This window comes from Rhinolophus sinicus, chromosome 10 (genome assembly GCF_057876585.1).
Source record: "Rhinolophus sinicus isolate RSI-liver-muscle chromosome 10, RSI-T2T, whole genome shotgun sequence".
Taxonomy (NCBI): Eukaryota; Metazoa; Chordata; class Mammalia; order Chiroptera; family Rhinolophidae; genus Rhinolophus; species Rhinolophus sinicus.
Genome location: NC_142510.1, coordinates 8,172,322 through 8,187,379, shown reverse-complemented (window position 1 = coordinate 8,187,379; position 15,058 = coordinate 8,172,322). Strand labels below are relative to the sequence as shown.

At 44.9% G+C, this 15,058-nt stretch overlaps 1 protein-coding gene across 2 annotated transcripts in view; it reads left to right on the top strand.

Moving 5' to 3' along the window:
• Positions 1-10,290: 10,290 nt before the first annotated feature.
• CIITA (class II major histocompatibility complex transactivator) overlaps positions 10,291-15,058 on the top strand; it is a 45,953-nt gene continuing 41,185 nt past the window's right edge. Inside the window, exon 1 of one of the 2 annotated variants that reach the window (XM_074322574.2) lies at positions 10,291-10,640. In XM_074322574.2, coding sequence (XP_074178675.2) covers positions 10,358-10,640 — 283 coding nt within the window. In that variant the 5' untranslated portion in view covers positions 10,291-10,357. The remainder of the gene's footprint in view (positions 10,641-15,058) is intronic. The other variant, XM_074322573.2, reaches the window with a different exon arrangement.

Below are 15,058 nucleotides of genomic sequence, written 5' to 3'. Positions count from 1 at the left end.
GGGAAGGAAAAAGAAAGAAATAGAAAGCACAAGTCATATTACTATCTAAAGATAGATCTCTAATTACAATAAATGTAAGTGGATCGAACTCTCCAGTTACAAGACAATGATTTTTGACTGGATATAATATGTACAAGAGTTGTATTTAAAACTGAAAGACACAACAGAGATGAAAAGTCAAATGATGGGAAAAATACATACCAGATAAATATAATCAAAATAAAGCTGGTATCACTATATTAGTATGAGACAAATAGACTTTAAGGTAAAAACATTGTCACTGGTCAAGAGAATCGTTGCATAATGATAAAATGTTCAATTCAATCAAAAGATGTAACAATTCTAAACTTCAATGCACCTAATAACACAGCCTCAAAAAATATAAAGCAAAAATTGACAGAACTAGCAGGAGAAATTGACAAGTCCACCATCCTTTTAGGACATTTTAAGATTTGCCTCTCATTAATTGATAGATTGAACAGACAGAGTCCAGTGCAGATACATAATGTATGAACATCACAATTAACAGATTCAATCTAAGAATCTGTAGAAAATTACATTCCATAGGTGGAGTAATACACATTCTTTTCAAGCATACATAGAATGTTTGCAAAAATTGACCATAAGCAAAATAGTAAAATCAGCCTTAACAAACACCATTTGTCACTACGTTCTCTGACCATATTAAGTTAAAATAAATAATACTATTTTATTATTTATTAATAAATAATAAATAGTAATAAGTAATAAATACTACTACTAATAATAAATATTAAATACTCTGATACTATTAAGTTAAAAATAAATAATAAAATGGTAACTTGAAGAATTAAAAACAGACTCTACATTCAAAGAACATCTATCTCTTTGAACCTTGTGGTCTTGGGACTTCATAAGAAGTAACAAAATGCACTCTGACCTGCAACCTTTGACTTTAGCTTACTAAATCCAACTGGACCACGTGGACAATTCATTCTGTGCCTCATTAAAATTCCAGGGCAGAGCTAGTTTACTGCCCAGCACTGGGTATCAAAAGTTCCAAATGATTGCTTCCTGGTTTTCCTTTAACTAAAATTTATTTCCTACTTATAGTTCTACACTCATATTTTTCCCTTCTCAAAGGACAGGCTTATCTTATTTGTTTTTTTCCAGTTGTTAAGATACTTTCAAGATTCAGATTTAGCTTTAACTAAAGCTAAACCTAATTCCTCCTGTAAGTTCCATGAGGCATTGTTGTCTTTTTTGTTCACTGCTGTATTCCCAGGGCTAATACATGGGTTAGGCACTCAAAAAAATGAATGAATTTGTTGGGTGCCTGCTATGTGTCAGGCCACGTGTACCTGTTTTATGCTGATTTAAATAAGTTAGCCTTCAAAACAGCCCTGCAAGTTTAGGATGATTGACACCATTTCAAAGATGCGGAAATGGAGGCATTAAGGCACACAGAAGTAGAAGGTCATGGTCAAGTTTGTACGTGGAGAACAAGAATTAAAATCCATATGTACTAACAAGAAACCAGCCACTCCGTCTTAGTCTACAACTTCCTTTCAGTAAGCATGGGCCAGGAGTGTATCAATGCAGTGTGATGACACTGCATTCGATTTATAATAATTTCGTAGTTGCTACAGGGAACAGTTATATCAGTATATCCAAACAGTTATCTCATTCCATAGGGCTAAAGAGTGTGTGTGTCTAAAGTCAGACCTTAAGGCTAGGAAAGAAGACAATTCCCTGTGTTATGATGGTTCAAATTATACCTTTGTGTCATTTGAGGTCTTCTAGGAAGCAGACACCAAGATAGAGTTGGGGTACAAGATATGTATAGGGGATTAGGCCTCCGAAAGATAAAGGGGAGAGAGAACAGAAATAAGCAGACAGGTATAACACTGGTGAAAAGAGAGGGGGAGATAAGAGGATTATGTAGAAAGAGCCTCAGACTGTGGTTCAGCTGTGAGACGGCTCAGCCAAGTCAACAGGGAGTCTGGATATGTAGCTTGCCCATGGAAGAATCCCACACTGCCCAGAAATGGCAAGTCCCTGTGTCACGGCCATGCTCAGCCATTGCCCAGGGACTGCCTAGGAAGCACCTGGCATGAACTCACAAACTGAGGCAGAGTCCAGAGGCATCCACAGCTGGAAGCGGTCAGCTGACTGCACACGCCGTGTTAAGTCTTCTCTTAAAGATAGCTGACTGGTGCATCTCCATGGCTGCCAGAGCCTTGATAGTTTGCGAAGAAACGTCTAGCCCCTTACCTCTGACTAAGGCAGAGATTAAGCTTGTGATCCTGTAGACTTTGACAGTGGACACTCTCTGATTAAATCCTGGCAGTGACTGGCTGTGTGACCTTGAGCAGGACACCTGATGTGTCTGAGCCCAAGTCCCTGTGATTCCCAAAGGCCTTTTGTAAGTGTTAACTCGCCTGTAGAAAACTGTTTGATCCTCCTGCATCTCCAGTACTGACCCACTGCGAGAAACAGGCATCTTCATGTTGGGTCAAATTCAATGTCAGTAAGTAGTCCCAACACCTCCTTGTTAAGACTATCAAGAGGAATCACATAGATCTTGTTTTGAATCTTCTTCAAGCTTCGTTATGTCTTGGTGATAATAAGAATACCCACCGTATAGGCTGGTATAGAGATTTCTCAGGTGAAGTAGAGGACACATGGTACCAGAAATAGGAATCGTACTGTGGTGGGAACAGGGCTCATTGTGGGGCAGGTGTGACCTGGTGGAGGTGACAGTGCTTGTGAAGATGGTCGTGATAACAGTGGAGCTAGGAGAAGTGCTGAGACTAGAGGTGGGGAAGGTGGAAATGATAGAAATGGTAGGAATGATAATGACGAAGGTGGTGAAGGTCATGGTGATTATGGAAGTAATGGTGGGAATGAATGATGGAGGTAGTGGAGAGGGTGATGGTGGAGGTGGTGATGCTGCCGGGGAGATGGTAGTGGTGGTGGAGGGGGGACAGTGGAGCCGACTCCAGCATCCCACTTGGCCCAGGTCTCCTGACTCCCACTTTTGGCCCACATGAGCCTCGGCGAGCAAGTTGTGTCCTCATTCTGTAGATGGCACACCACACGCCAGTCCCCACCCACTCTCCCCGTTACCTCTGCAGTCACAAGCCAGGGATGAACCCCACGTGCCTTGGGGGGAAAACCCACGCAAAGGCAGCGGCCCACGTCTCTGAGTGGTGATCCAGGTGACTCAGGCTGAGACGCAGCAACCGGTTTGCCCTGGTCTGTGGGCAAACACACGGCTCCCAGGGACCAGCCATGCCATGTTCACGTGGCCCAGGGAGCTAGGAAATTGGTCTTGCTGGCCCCTCAGGAGGAAGCAACCAGGTCCTCTTCTCCTTTTGCAAACGCACAGCCTGGTGTTCCTCCCCAGGTTCCCGCTCAGGGTCTGTGATGTCACATCTCAGGGCCTCGTCCGTTCATGGAGATAATTAATGCTTTGGGGTGCCATTGGTGACAATGAGACCATGTACAGAAAGCGCCTAGCTCCCCACTACTCTGCTTCAAGAAATGGGATCTGAATATTTTAATACATTGTCACTGACCTCCAAATCAGAGAGCAGGAGATAGAAGGTGATTACCTCTCACTCAGCAGGTAGGTGACCTCAAGAACTACCTGAGTCATGACCTTGAGCTGGGGGCCCGGAGCGTGACCATTTTGCGTGTGACCCAGTTGCACTGCCTCTTCTCTGCAGACCCCCCCCCAAAACCCTCTCTTTCCTCTGCTTCTAGTCTCAGACCACAAGTTTCTCATCCACAAGACCACAGGTCTCGATTTGTGACAGAACCATGACAACATTCATGAAATCAGTGTTTTCCAAAGTGTGGCTCTGTCATCACCCTGCTGGTAACCAGGTAGCTGGCGAGGAAGCATTTACCTATAGGCTTTAAATAACAGTGGATCGCGTGGCAAGAAAGCCGGTCCCCTTTCAATTCTTTATCCTCACCATTATCATTATATTAGGTCACACCAAGTGAACTGGCTATTTTTGTAGTTTAAAACAGACAGCTATCAGCAATTTCATATGACTCAGCCGAATAGGATGGTTTAGACGTGCAAGAAGGTATAAAGAAGAATATGAACAGCTATGTAATCGCAATTTCGCTACTGAAATAAAACATTAAAGTTTTAGTGAAGTCCCCCGTGACTGTTTCCCTGACGCTATTCCCTTCATCCCTCCCACCTCCACACCTGCTTTGCTCTAGAAATCACCAGTCTCCTGAAATGACAGTTGGTCGTTTTTAGGCACATCCTGCCCTCGTATGTATCCCACTCCTAGACAATTCTTTTCAGACTGCAGTTGGTTTTTCACTCATTACATTTTTGAGCTTGGCACGTTAACATATGTAGCCCTACTTCGTGTATTTTAACTATCGTATAGGATCTCATTGTAGGAATACGTATATTGCAACTTGATTACCCTTTCTACTTTTGAAGGGTATTTAAGTTGTTTCTAGGTTCTTTTGGGGTGATTCTTTTATAGTCAGTGAAATGTCTGTATTCTTTTATTGGTTTCTGCTTCTATGTGTTACATTTCAACTTTCAATGATAAAATTCAGAAATTTTGATTCTGTAATAATAAAATCTTGCTTTACACATTATTTTCTTGCTGCTAAAGTCAACAGTTACACAAAACACCACACGGGTTTAATTGACTCTAGACATAGTAATATCAGATAAGAGAAAGCTAATCAAGTCACAAACATTCAAAGATGAAATTATAAGCATACACAGTGCATTTGTTACTGTTCATAAATATTATAATGCCTTCCTCTCCGAGATAGGCGTTCTTAAGCCTCAGATACAGTATATAGACATTTGCTGTTAGCATAAAAACTGTCCAATTTTATAACAGTAATCAAACACTTTTAAGGCACATAACCAGAATTGGGAATGGAACTCAAACTTTCCAACATCTCACTCTGCTCCAAATAGCTGCTGTCCACCAGGCAGGTTTAATTTGGTCATTTTATTAGTGTGGGGTTGTCCATCAGAAACCATTTGAAGACACTATCCTTCTATACACAAAGCAGGTGAATAGCACTTTTCTCTAAAATTTTCCATTTTTTGTGTGAGTGCAGTCAGATAGCCCTAATGATACATAATTTGTGATGATTCTGGAAGGAATTACAGGTGGGCGACCATGAATGACCAATGCCGCAGAAGGGGTGGAGATTGTACTACCAGCTGAGCCCATGAGGAAAACGCCTCGAGAGGAGCTGAATGCAGAGCCCTTGGCAACCTGTTTTACTGGTCTTCTTGGAAATATAACACTCTCATGGATTTAGCAGCTTATGGATTTACTTTTATGTGTAACACCATACTGTTATGAAATAGAAGGAGAAATTATTATAAAGGCTCAACCAGGAAACATTTAAAATGTGGACTACACCCCAGTGTGTAATTGATTTGTCTAGCTTCATGTTAACCCTTAAATTCCTTCACTTCAAGGGGGTCCATGACATTTAATTTATTAAAGCCACACATATTTCAGAATGTTTATAAAAGGCATTTATGTCTATTCTTGTGTTTATTTTTTACCATCACAGATAGTACTGCTTCATGTGTCCTAGGCATATGTGTAAGCATTTCCCTGGGGTATATACCCAGGAGTGGAGATGCTAGGTATGTACTTCTCCCATCTTCATAGGTATTGCCAAATTGTTACCCTAAGTGATCGCACCATCCTACTCTCCAAGAAAGTAGGAGAGTTCTCATTTTTCTATATCCTTTCTGGTAGTTTAATTTTTTTTTTTACTCGTTTGCTGATGTAGACACTTCAGCTTTGGTGCTAGTCTCACCTTGAACACCTCTCTGTAACACTTGCCAACCCACTTCATCACAAAGAGAAATTGGACCTCAGGGTCAAAACCTTCAACAAGCAGAAGAGGAAATGTTTGTAGTATCCATTTACTCTCCATGTGTTTGTCGCAGTTGCCTACTTATTCCTGGGTGTGGCATAGGATTTTCCAACTGTGACGGGAACATCACAGTTCCTTTTATGATAAATGAATAAGCCAGATTAAGGCAAAATATCTGTGAATTAGAGTGCAGGTTGCATGTGATTATGAGAAATAAAATCACACAGGGGTCCTGAATGACTAGGGACGGGGTAATGCCGCACTCATGACTGGTCACAGGAGAATGTCATGGAATTCTGAGGCCAGTGGGTTCTGCACCTGAGCAACACATCCCTGGAGATGGTACTATTTCAGAACTGAAAGAAATCGTAGGGATCGTGTAATCTGACCACTCGTCTTACAGGTGACGAAATTGTGGTCCAGAGAGAGGAAATGCCTTGCCTGTGGTGGCACAGTGAGTCAGTGGCTGAGTGGAGGCTGGCGTTCAGGTTTTCCTGACAAAACTCATGACTGAGGAGCAGCTGCTTGACGGGAAACAGGAAGGTAGGCTTACAAGTGACCAGGAGCACTTAACTCTTATCCCTGGTTCTGTGTGCCCAATGTTTGCTCTTTCATTATCCGTTATCCCCACCTTGGAGGCTTGGGATGGGGTCTAAGGCCTGGTCCTCTCTTTCAAGTGCCACAGAGGTGAGGTACTTAAGAAAACAAGTTCTTTATCTCTCCCAGCAACTGACCCCCTGCCAGCTTCTCCATAGCCACGGCTGAAGATTATGTACCATCTATTCCATCTGTTCAAATTCTCTTTTGGCCCCATCTTTCCTAACTCCTAAGTTTTAAGCTCCTCAAATCTCTTTTTCTGTCAGGGCTAATTGATGGGCATTACTGTCTTGTCCAAGAAACTGCATGGTCTTCTGACTGCTGGGAAAAGAAATCTCAGAGCGAAAGAGGGGAAAGGGGGCAAAAGTGTCCTCTTCCCCTCTAGCTGCAATAAAGCAGACGCTGTTCTGCGTCACAAAGTTAGTTCTGATCAAATTGAGAACATTTACACGAGTGTCCACCCCGTTCTTCTGTTATGAGAGAAGACCTGTGTGAAAACCTTTGTTTTACGATTATAAAACTATTCTTTATGATTATAAAACTTCGTTTTATGATTATAAAACTATTCTTTAAAGTGTAGTTTGTACAAAGCAGTCTTTTAAGATACCCAGCCTGCAAAAATGATTGATTTGCCCTGTGAAATTATGAGCTTTAATGCCTACAAAGTATGCGGTTTTGATTATCTTAATTGATAATTTGTTGCTTTGGGGATAACATGCATCGATGTCTCTGTTTGCTTCAAAGTGTGGACACTTTGTTAGGTAAGAAGAGCTTTGGAATTTCACCTTCTGCCTTTATGCACAAAGTTTATAACGTCATGATCTTGTTCATGGCTTATTCAAACCTAGAGTTGAGAGTTCATCTCATTTAAAAGTCTGTATTAATTTCTAATTGCTGTTTAGCTATACCCTTTTGCATTATGTTTTAGTGGTTGCCCAAGGGATTATAATACACATTTTCCATTTCTCTCAACCGACATAGAGGTAACATTGCACCACTAGATATAAAATTTAGAAACCTTGCAACTGTATCGGTCCAGTAACCATCCATTATGCTATAGTCAGCATATGCATTGTATAATATATATTTAAGTCACAAGACAATACTATAATTTTTGTTTTAAGCAATTATGTTTTAGAAAGAATATTTTTTTATATTTACCCAGAGATTAGTATTTCTCGTGCTCCTGAAGCCTCCTTGTAGCTCTGCATTCCTAACTGACATCATTTGTCTTCCACATAAAGAACTTACTTTAGCATTTCTTGAGGTGCAGGTCTGCTGCACCATATTCTTTCGTTTTCTTTTATCTGAAAATATCTATTTTTCCTGCATTTTTGAAGTATGTTTTCACTGAATTTAGAAATCTGAGTCAACAGTGTCTTTCCTTCTTCGTTCTTCCAAGATATCGTTCCACTGTCTTCTGGCCTCCATGGTTTCTAATGAGAAGTCAGTGATTATTCAATTCCTCTCCTGTATGTAATGTGTTGTTTTGATCTGGCTGCTTGTGTAAGTTTCTCCTCATCTTTGGTTTTCAGCAGTTTGACTTTGATGCTCTTCGGTGTAGTTTTCTTATATTTATCCTGCTTGGAGATACAGTTTCACAGATCTGTTTCACATTCACCAAATGTGAGATGTTTTGGGCTTTATTTCTCTAAGGCTTTTTTCTGCCCCGTCCTTTCTTTTCTCCTTCTGTGACTCCTAATATGTATATATTGGACCTTTGACATGGTCTCACAGATCCTTGAAGTTCATTTCCTTCAATCTTTCTCTCTATTCATCACATCGAATGATTTCTACTGTTCCTTTTTAAAGTTACTCTTTCTTCTATGATTTCCCATTTCACTGTTAATCCCGTCCAGGGACTTTCAACTTTTCACTGTGAAAATTTCCATTTGGTAATTTTTAAGTCGTTTCTATGTTTTTCTGCTGAAATTTCCTATCTTCTCATTTTCATGAACGGGTTTTCCTTTATTTCCTGTTGGGTCATGGTTATAGTCAGTGCTTTAAAACTCCTTGTCTGCTGATTTCAACATCTGGGTCATCTTAGGTCAGTGTCTATTGACTGTCTTTCTCTTTTGCAAATGACTCCCTTTTTATGTTTCTTTAGAGTCAAGTAATTTTGGATGTGTGCTGCGCCTCATGAATGATAGATTCATAACACTCTGGATTGTGTTACAATAGGAACAGTGTTTATTTATTTCATGTTGTTTTAGCAGGCTCTTAACTTGGCCAGCATCGAATGCAAAGTCTCCTACCCGCTTCCCACACCCATAGTATGTTGCACCTCAAATCTCACTCAGTTCCTTTAGCCTTAGCTGAGCTGTTTGGAGTCTGACCATTAATGCATACATGGTTCATCGGTCAGCCAGATATTTGGCAGTTTAGACACAGTATTTGGAGGAACTTCTCTGTTGCTTGGCTGGAATTTCCACCCTCACTTTCCAGCAGCTATTGTCACCCCAAATTCTGTCCTCTAGTAGTCCTCAGGGCAATAACACTTTGCATATTTTAAAAGAGTGTGAGTAGCCTGGCACAGCAGTGATTGAGACCTGCCTTCAGGCTAAACTCATAAGCTGGGAATTCACCAGTGATATTCTTGTCTTCCATGCATTGACTCCCTTCTAGTATCTGCCTGCTCTGGTCACTCTCCAGTGCCTTAAGGTAGTTGTTTTTCATATTTTTCCCCAGAGTTTATAGTTGTTACCTGTGGTAGAGTTGGTGAGGCAGGAGCCACTCAGCCATACAGAAAGTGGCAATTCTTATTTGTGTCATTTAAATGAACAATGTAAATGCTCCCATCTGATAGATGGTAAAACTGAGGCCAGGAGAGGAAACAAGGTCATGGGTATGTTTCTCAATGGGCAGGGGGAGCAATCAGCTATGATTTTTAAAAAATTGAGTTGGGGATTTTTAGAGTAAAATCGTAAAACAGGCTAGCTCCTACGCAAAACCTCTATTTTGTGCATTTGTAAATTGGGGATAATATTAGTATACAGTCGGTGTTCATTAATTGCTTAGTAGGTCTAATGCTAAGCCCCTTGAAGGCTTTCTCTCTTTTAATCCTCAAGACAATTCAGTGAGATTGGATTACTTTTATTTGGAGATTTCACGGAAGTGGAGACTGAAGTTTAGTGAGGTTAAGCCCAAGATGACAAAATTGTTTGCACTATTAATCAATCATAATAATAATGGCAATAAGCATAAGAAGAATGGCTCATATTTATTGAACTATTGTCACGTTGTAGATAACGTGAGGTGTTCTGTATACATGATCTCACTTAATCCTTCCATCAGCTCTGGAGGTAAGTGCTATTGTTACCACTCCATCCAACTCCACGGGGCAAATACTATTACTATCACGCTACCTTTTCAGATGGCGGAATGGAGGCCAGAAGAGGCTGAGTAACTTGCCCAAGGTCACATAATTAGCAAGGGGCAGACCTGGGATTCGAACCCAGGCAGATGAGTTCCAAACCCAATTACTTAACCTCTATGCCCCAATTGCCTTCTTGCTATGATAAAACATCTGAAAAGGCTGCTCATCTTAGAGGTCCTCCAAGAGTCAGGTTTTCCTCCTTTTAGTAAATGCTGGATTGGATCAGATGGAATCCCCAAGGCGGCAGGCTTCCGGGGCCCACGCACACGGAAGGAACCTGCAAATATCTGTGGGGTGTGAATCAGCCCAAGAACCCATTTCCAGCCATTCGCCATATACCCCAGCCTGCAGTGCAAATGAGGAAATCTTCCTAAGCAGGAATAAGCTGCAATAATTTGCGGAGGTTCCCTCATCCTGTTTTTCACTTCATGTTTTGGATGCTACAGGCCGGGTGAGCAGAGATCCCAGGCTCTGGCCCTGACAGCTGCACTGCCTCCGAGCGCCGCCATGAACCACTTCCAGACCATCCTGGCTCAGGTCCGGATGCTGCTGTCCAGCCATCAGCCGAGCCAGGTGCAGGCTCTCCTGGACAACCTGCTGGAGGAAGAGCTTCTCTCCAGGGAGTACCACTGCGCCCTGCTCCGTGAGCCCGATGCTGAGGCTCTGGCCAGGAAGATCTCCTTGAGCCTGCTGCAGAAAGGAGACCCGGACGTGGCCCTCTTGGAGTGGGCCTGGAGTGGGCTGCAGGCGCCAGCATCCGAGAGGGCCCTCGGCTACAAGGACCGTGCTGGTAAGTCGGCGTCCCCTTTGCTCCAGGAGCAATGACTGGCTGTAAGCAGCTCAAGGATTTTCTCTCCTCTCTGAAAGAGAAGTCGGTGTGATCACCTGTGTCCCAAGATGGGAAGGCAGACCTGGGCAGGAATCAGGGCGGCTGGTGGAGCTGGCAGGAGCCGCAAGCGCTTAGAGAACGGTCTGTGATGCTCGTGTGCTGGAGGCAAGGGCCATGCTTCCCACTCTGCTTAAGAGAAAACCCTCCTGGAGGCAAGCGGGCCGGTGGGTTTACTCCCTGAGTCTCCTCGATGTGTCAGGCCCTGTACTGGGCACTGGGCGGGGGGCACACATCAGCTCTTGCATGCAAGGGGCTCACGATCTAATGGGGAAGACAGGTGCAGGCATAGTCAGTGTGGTTCAGTGATGGAGACGTGAGGGGCCACTGACTGGAGAGGCCACAGAGCCGGATTGCTGAGGATGCTGTGTGCGCATGCGCACGCCTGTGCGTTTGTGTATTTCTGTGCGCAGGTGCTTGGGTGTGGGCACGCGTGGGCACGCGTGTGCATGTGTGTTCATTTGTGTCACAGGGAGAGACAGAAGCCGAAGGAGAGACAGGGAGAAAGAGAAAGGGCAGGGCAGAATAGAAAGAGACAGACAGAGATGGAAAGAAGGGAGGGAGGGAAGGAGAGTGAGGGGAAGTGGAAACAGAGAGAGAAGGTGGGGGAAAGAGTGACAGAGAAAGAGAGGGAGAGATGGGGACTAGGAACCAGATCAGAGGAAGAGAGGGGAAAAAGTGTCTTCTTTTTCGAGTATTGATGATACTTGTTGCATCTTAAATCAGAAAAAAACAAGCCAACGTCATATACTGTTTCACTTGCAGCCTTGGCTCCTCAAACATGTAAGGCCTTCTTCCTTCCCAGTTACAAAGAGATTGTCTTTGTTGCAAACAACCTTCTTCCCCAAGATACCTGTTTGATCTGTTTCCTCTATGCAAATCTGTGCTTTTCAAATTGTATAACTTGGCGTCATAAATTCCTGGTCCTTCTTGGTCCCTTTGTGGTTTCAGAGTAATGTAAAACTTGAGATAATAGCAATGGTTCATATTTCTCCACTATTTACTGTGTGCCAGGTAGAGATAGCCTAAGTACATCCGGGCACCTTCTTAGCTAGTCCCCATATCCACCCGAAGCCCTTTGATTATCTGCATCCTTATTCTACAGACCACCCAGAGGTGACACCCTGGGTCCTCAGGTAGGAAGAGGTGGAGGTGGGATTTAAGGACAGGCAAGCTTTTATCCTCAACCTGACCTTCAGAGTTAAAAGCCCTTTGATGGTCTTGACTTTGGCACCAGGGTGGTAAAGGTATTTCCCCAACTCTTCCGCCAAGACACCCGTTTATATGGGGTTGGCTCCCCTGTGCTTAAATTCTCACCCAGCTGGTATCCTGGACACGTCTTCTACTCTCCCCTCTTAACAGACCCCTGGGGCAACAGGTATCTTTATAACCTGAGTGATCTCCCTGACTTCCTAACCAGAGTGTCTGCAGCCCGTGTGGTCTCAATGGGGGTGCTGAGGTCAACCTGAGGGGAAGTCAAAGCCTTCCTCTCTTCTTGACACCCTCCCCCCCAAACTGCTCCTTAAGATACCTCTTCTCCTCCCTCCGCCTCTCGCTGGTTCCTGTTATTTCACTGCGTTTCCTCCCTGGGGATGTATTATTTTTTCTGATCCCATGTGACTCTAGAAAGGGAACTGGGCTTTAGGAGGCCGGGAGATAGAGGACAAATCTCTGTCTTTCCTGCTCCTTCTTCTGTCCTCCAGGCCAGCTCTTCTCCAGGGTTTGACCCAGGACTAGGCAGGTGTGCCTGCTGCAGTACAAGCCGGGAGGGAGCACCTTTCGGAGGGGATGAAGCAGAACAGGAAAGAAAATTGTGCGGTTTATAAATAAAGGGCACTGACTTTAGTTTCAGTGGGGTTCAGAAAAGGAAATCATCAAATGATGTTTTAGTAACTCTCCCCACACGCTGTAACGATCTTCACCCCCCACTGCCCTAAATCCTGCACCCGCTCCCCCATCACTCTGAGCAAAAGCTAAATCCAGACAGTGGCCCCTGAGGCCCTTCACGGTCTGGCTCTTGTCACCACTCTGCTTTCATCCCCTGCTTCTGCCTTGCTCATGCTCCAGCCATGCCGACCCCCGTGCTGTTCCTGGGACAGGCTTGGCACGCTCTCGACCTCGGGACCTCTGCACCTGCTGACCCCTCCACCGAGAACACCCCTCTCCTGATGTCCTCCTGGCTCACCAATCGGAAATCCTCTAGCTCTCAACTCAGGTGTCACCTTCTCAGTGAGGCCTTCCATTTAGAATTGCAATGCCCCCTCCACATTCCGAGCCCCCTCCCTAGAGTGACGTTTCACCTTCTATGTAGTTCACTTTTGTATGTTTGTTGTGGATTGCCTGACTCTCCCAGTGGAAAATAAGTTCCACATGGAACTGTATTTTGATCCCAGGTGCGCCCCAACTGTGTACTATGGCGTTGGGGACAGGATAGGTATGCCATGTGTATTTGCTGAATGTTGGATGGAGAGATGGGAGGATGGAGGGATGGATGGAGGAATGGATGGGTGGGTGGGTAGATGGCTCATGTACTACCATCATTCTTGCTTTACAGGTGAGTAAACTGAGGCACAGAGTGGTTACGGCCTGGGGAGTGGGGCTGTTAGGTCTCACCGAGTCCAGATCTGTCTCTATACTTTCTGCTTGGTTACCTCTTTTAAACAACCCAAAGGGATACCGTAAATCTACCAAAAACAGGTTGACTGGCTTCATACTGAAACTAGCCTGATGATTCAGAAGGCACCTTCAGCTAGTGCAGTGCTTCAGCTGCAATGGTGCAGAGAGCCCACTTCGCGGGGTTGACTCTGTGCGACGCAGAGCAGCACGTGTGCGTTCAGCCCCAGGCCAGCTCAGGGAGGCTGGAGAGTCAAGGTCCCTATCCTGGCAGAACTCAGCAGCTTCACTCGGCAATCAGAGCAGACGTTCGGGCATTCTTTAGTCAACAGTGGGTGACAGCTCCTGGAAGGCCCATCTGCAACCAGAGAAGAGACAGTTAGGATGGCAGCGATGGAAAAAGAACCAGGCTGGAAGCTGGACCACCCTGGGACCTTGGCCATGTAACTGCACTACTCGGACCCTCAGTTTCTTCATCTCTAAAATGGGAATGATGATACAAACCTCCCAGGGCTATAGTGAGTGTTAAATGAGTTGCTAGTTGGGAAACTATCCAAGGCATTGCCTAGCATTAGACAGATAACTCTAGGGGGTTAACAGCATGGAGAACTGGACAGGGGGGAATAAACCAGGGGTTTGAGGTGCTGAGGAAACGATCGTCTGCAGCCTCGTTAGGGGCACCAAATAATATCTAGACAGTGCTGAGTGCTTGGGTGCTGTGTGCATCAGAAGAATGAGTCAATATTGCCCCACCCTCAGATTGGCACACTGGTTAAGCCCATGGGCTGTGCCCTCCAATGGCCTGAGTGCCAGTCGTGACTCCCTGATTCCAAGGGATATGCCTGTGAGCCCTTCCTCGGACCCCTCTGGGCCTTAGTTTTCCTGTCTACAAAATGGAGGCGACAGTAGTACCGAGTGCCGTTCTCAGGATTCAGTTACCTCATCCAACCTGAGGCACGTGCATTTCTGGCAAGAGGAAAGCTGGCTCTGACTCAGCAGCCTTGAGGGTGGTGCTGGGGCAAACGCAGACCCAAGGTGAACAGAGGGAGGGCTGTGGGCGAGGTCAGAAGCAGCTGGCCCTGGGTTTGTGACCGGAGCGAGGGGCACAGAAGTGTTTGGGGCATGCTTTTGCAGAGGCTGTAGGTTTTCTATTTTATCGTTTCCTTTGGCTTCCCTTTGTCGTTTCATTGCTCTCTGTTTTCATGATACAATTTCATGATGGAAAAGCAGGGACGTACCCCGGGCTGCCAAGTTCCTCCTCCAGCGTCCCCCCTTATGTGGCTCTTAGGATGAGAGCCACAGAGCTGGGCTGTGCAGAGGAGAGGGGCTGTACCGTCCCTCACAACTCCTTCCTTTCCCCAAACCTGAGGGGGTAACATGTTGGGGAGGACAACTGTTGTTCTTTCATACTGGGCGTCTTCTCAGCCAGACGCATGTCACCTTCACCTCCAGGAACCACAGAAGGAGAGGCACCTGCGCCCGGAAGTTGGCACTTCCCCATGGGTTTTCCCATGCTGACCAGTGGCCTGGCTTGGCTCCAAGCCTGCTCCCTGACCCAACCAAGGACGGTTTCTGTTCTTTGTTGCTGTTACCTTGAGCAGCTCACCTGTGTCCTCACTTGCCCAGCCACCTACCTGCCTGCCCTCAAACTTACCTGTTTTAACTACCTACCTACTATCTACTTATGAATTCATCAACTTACAGCTACT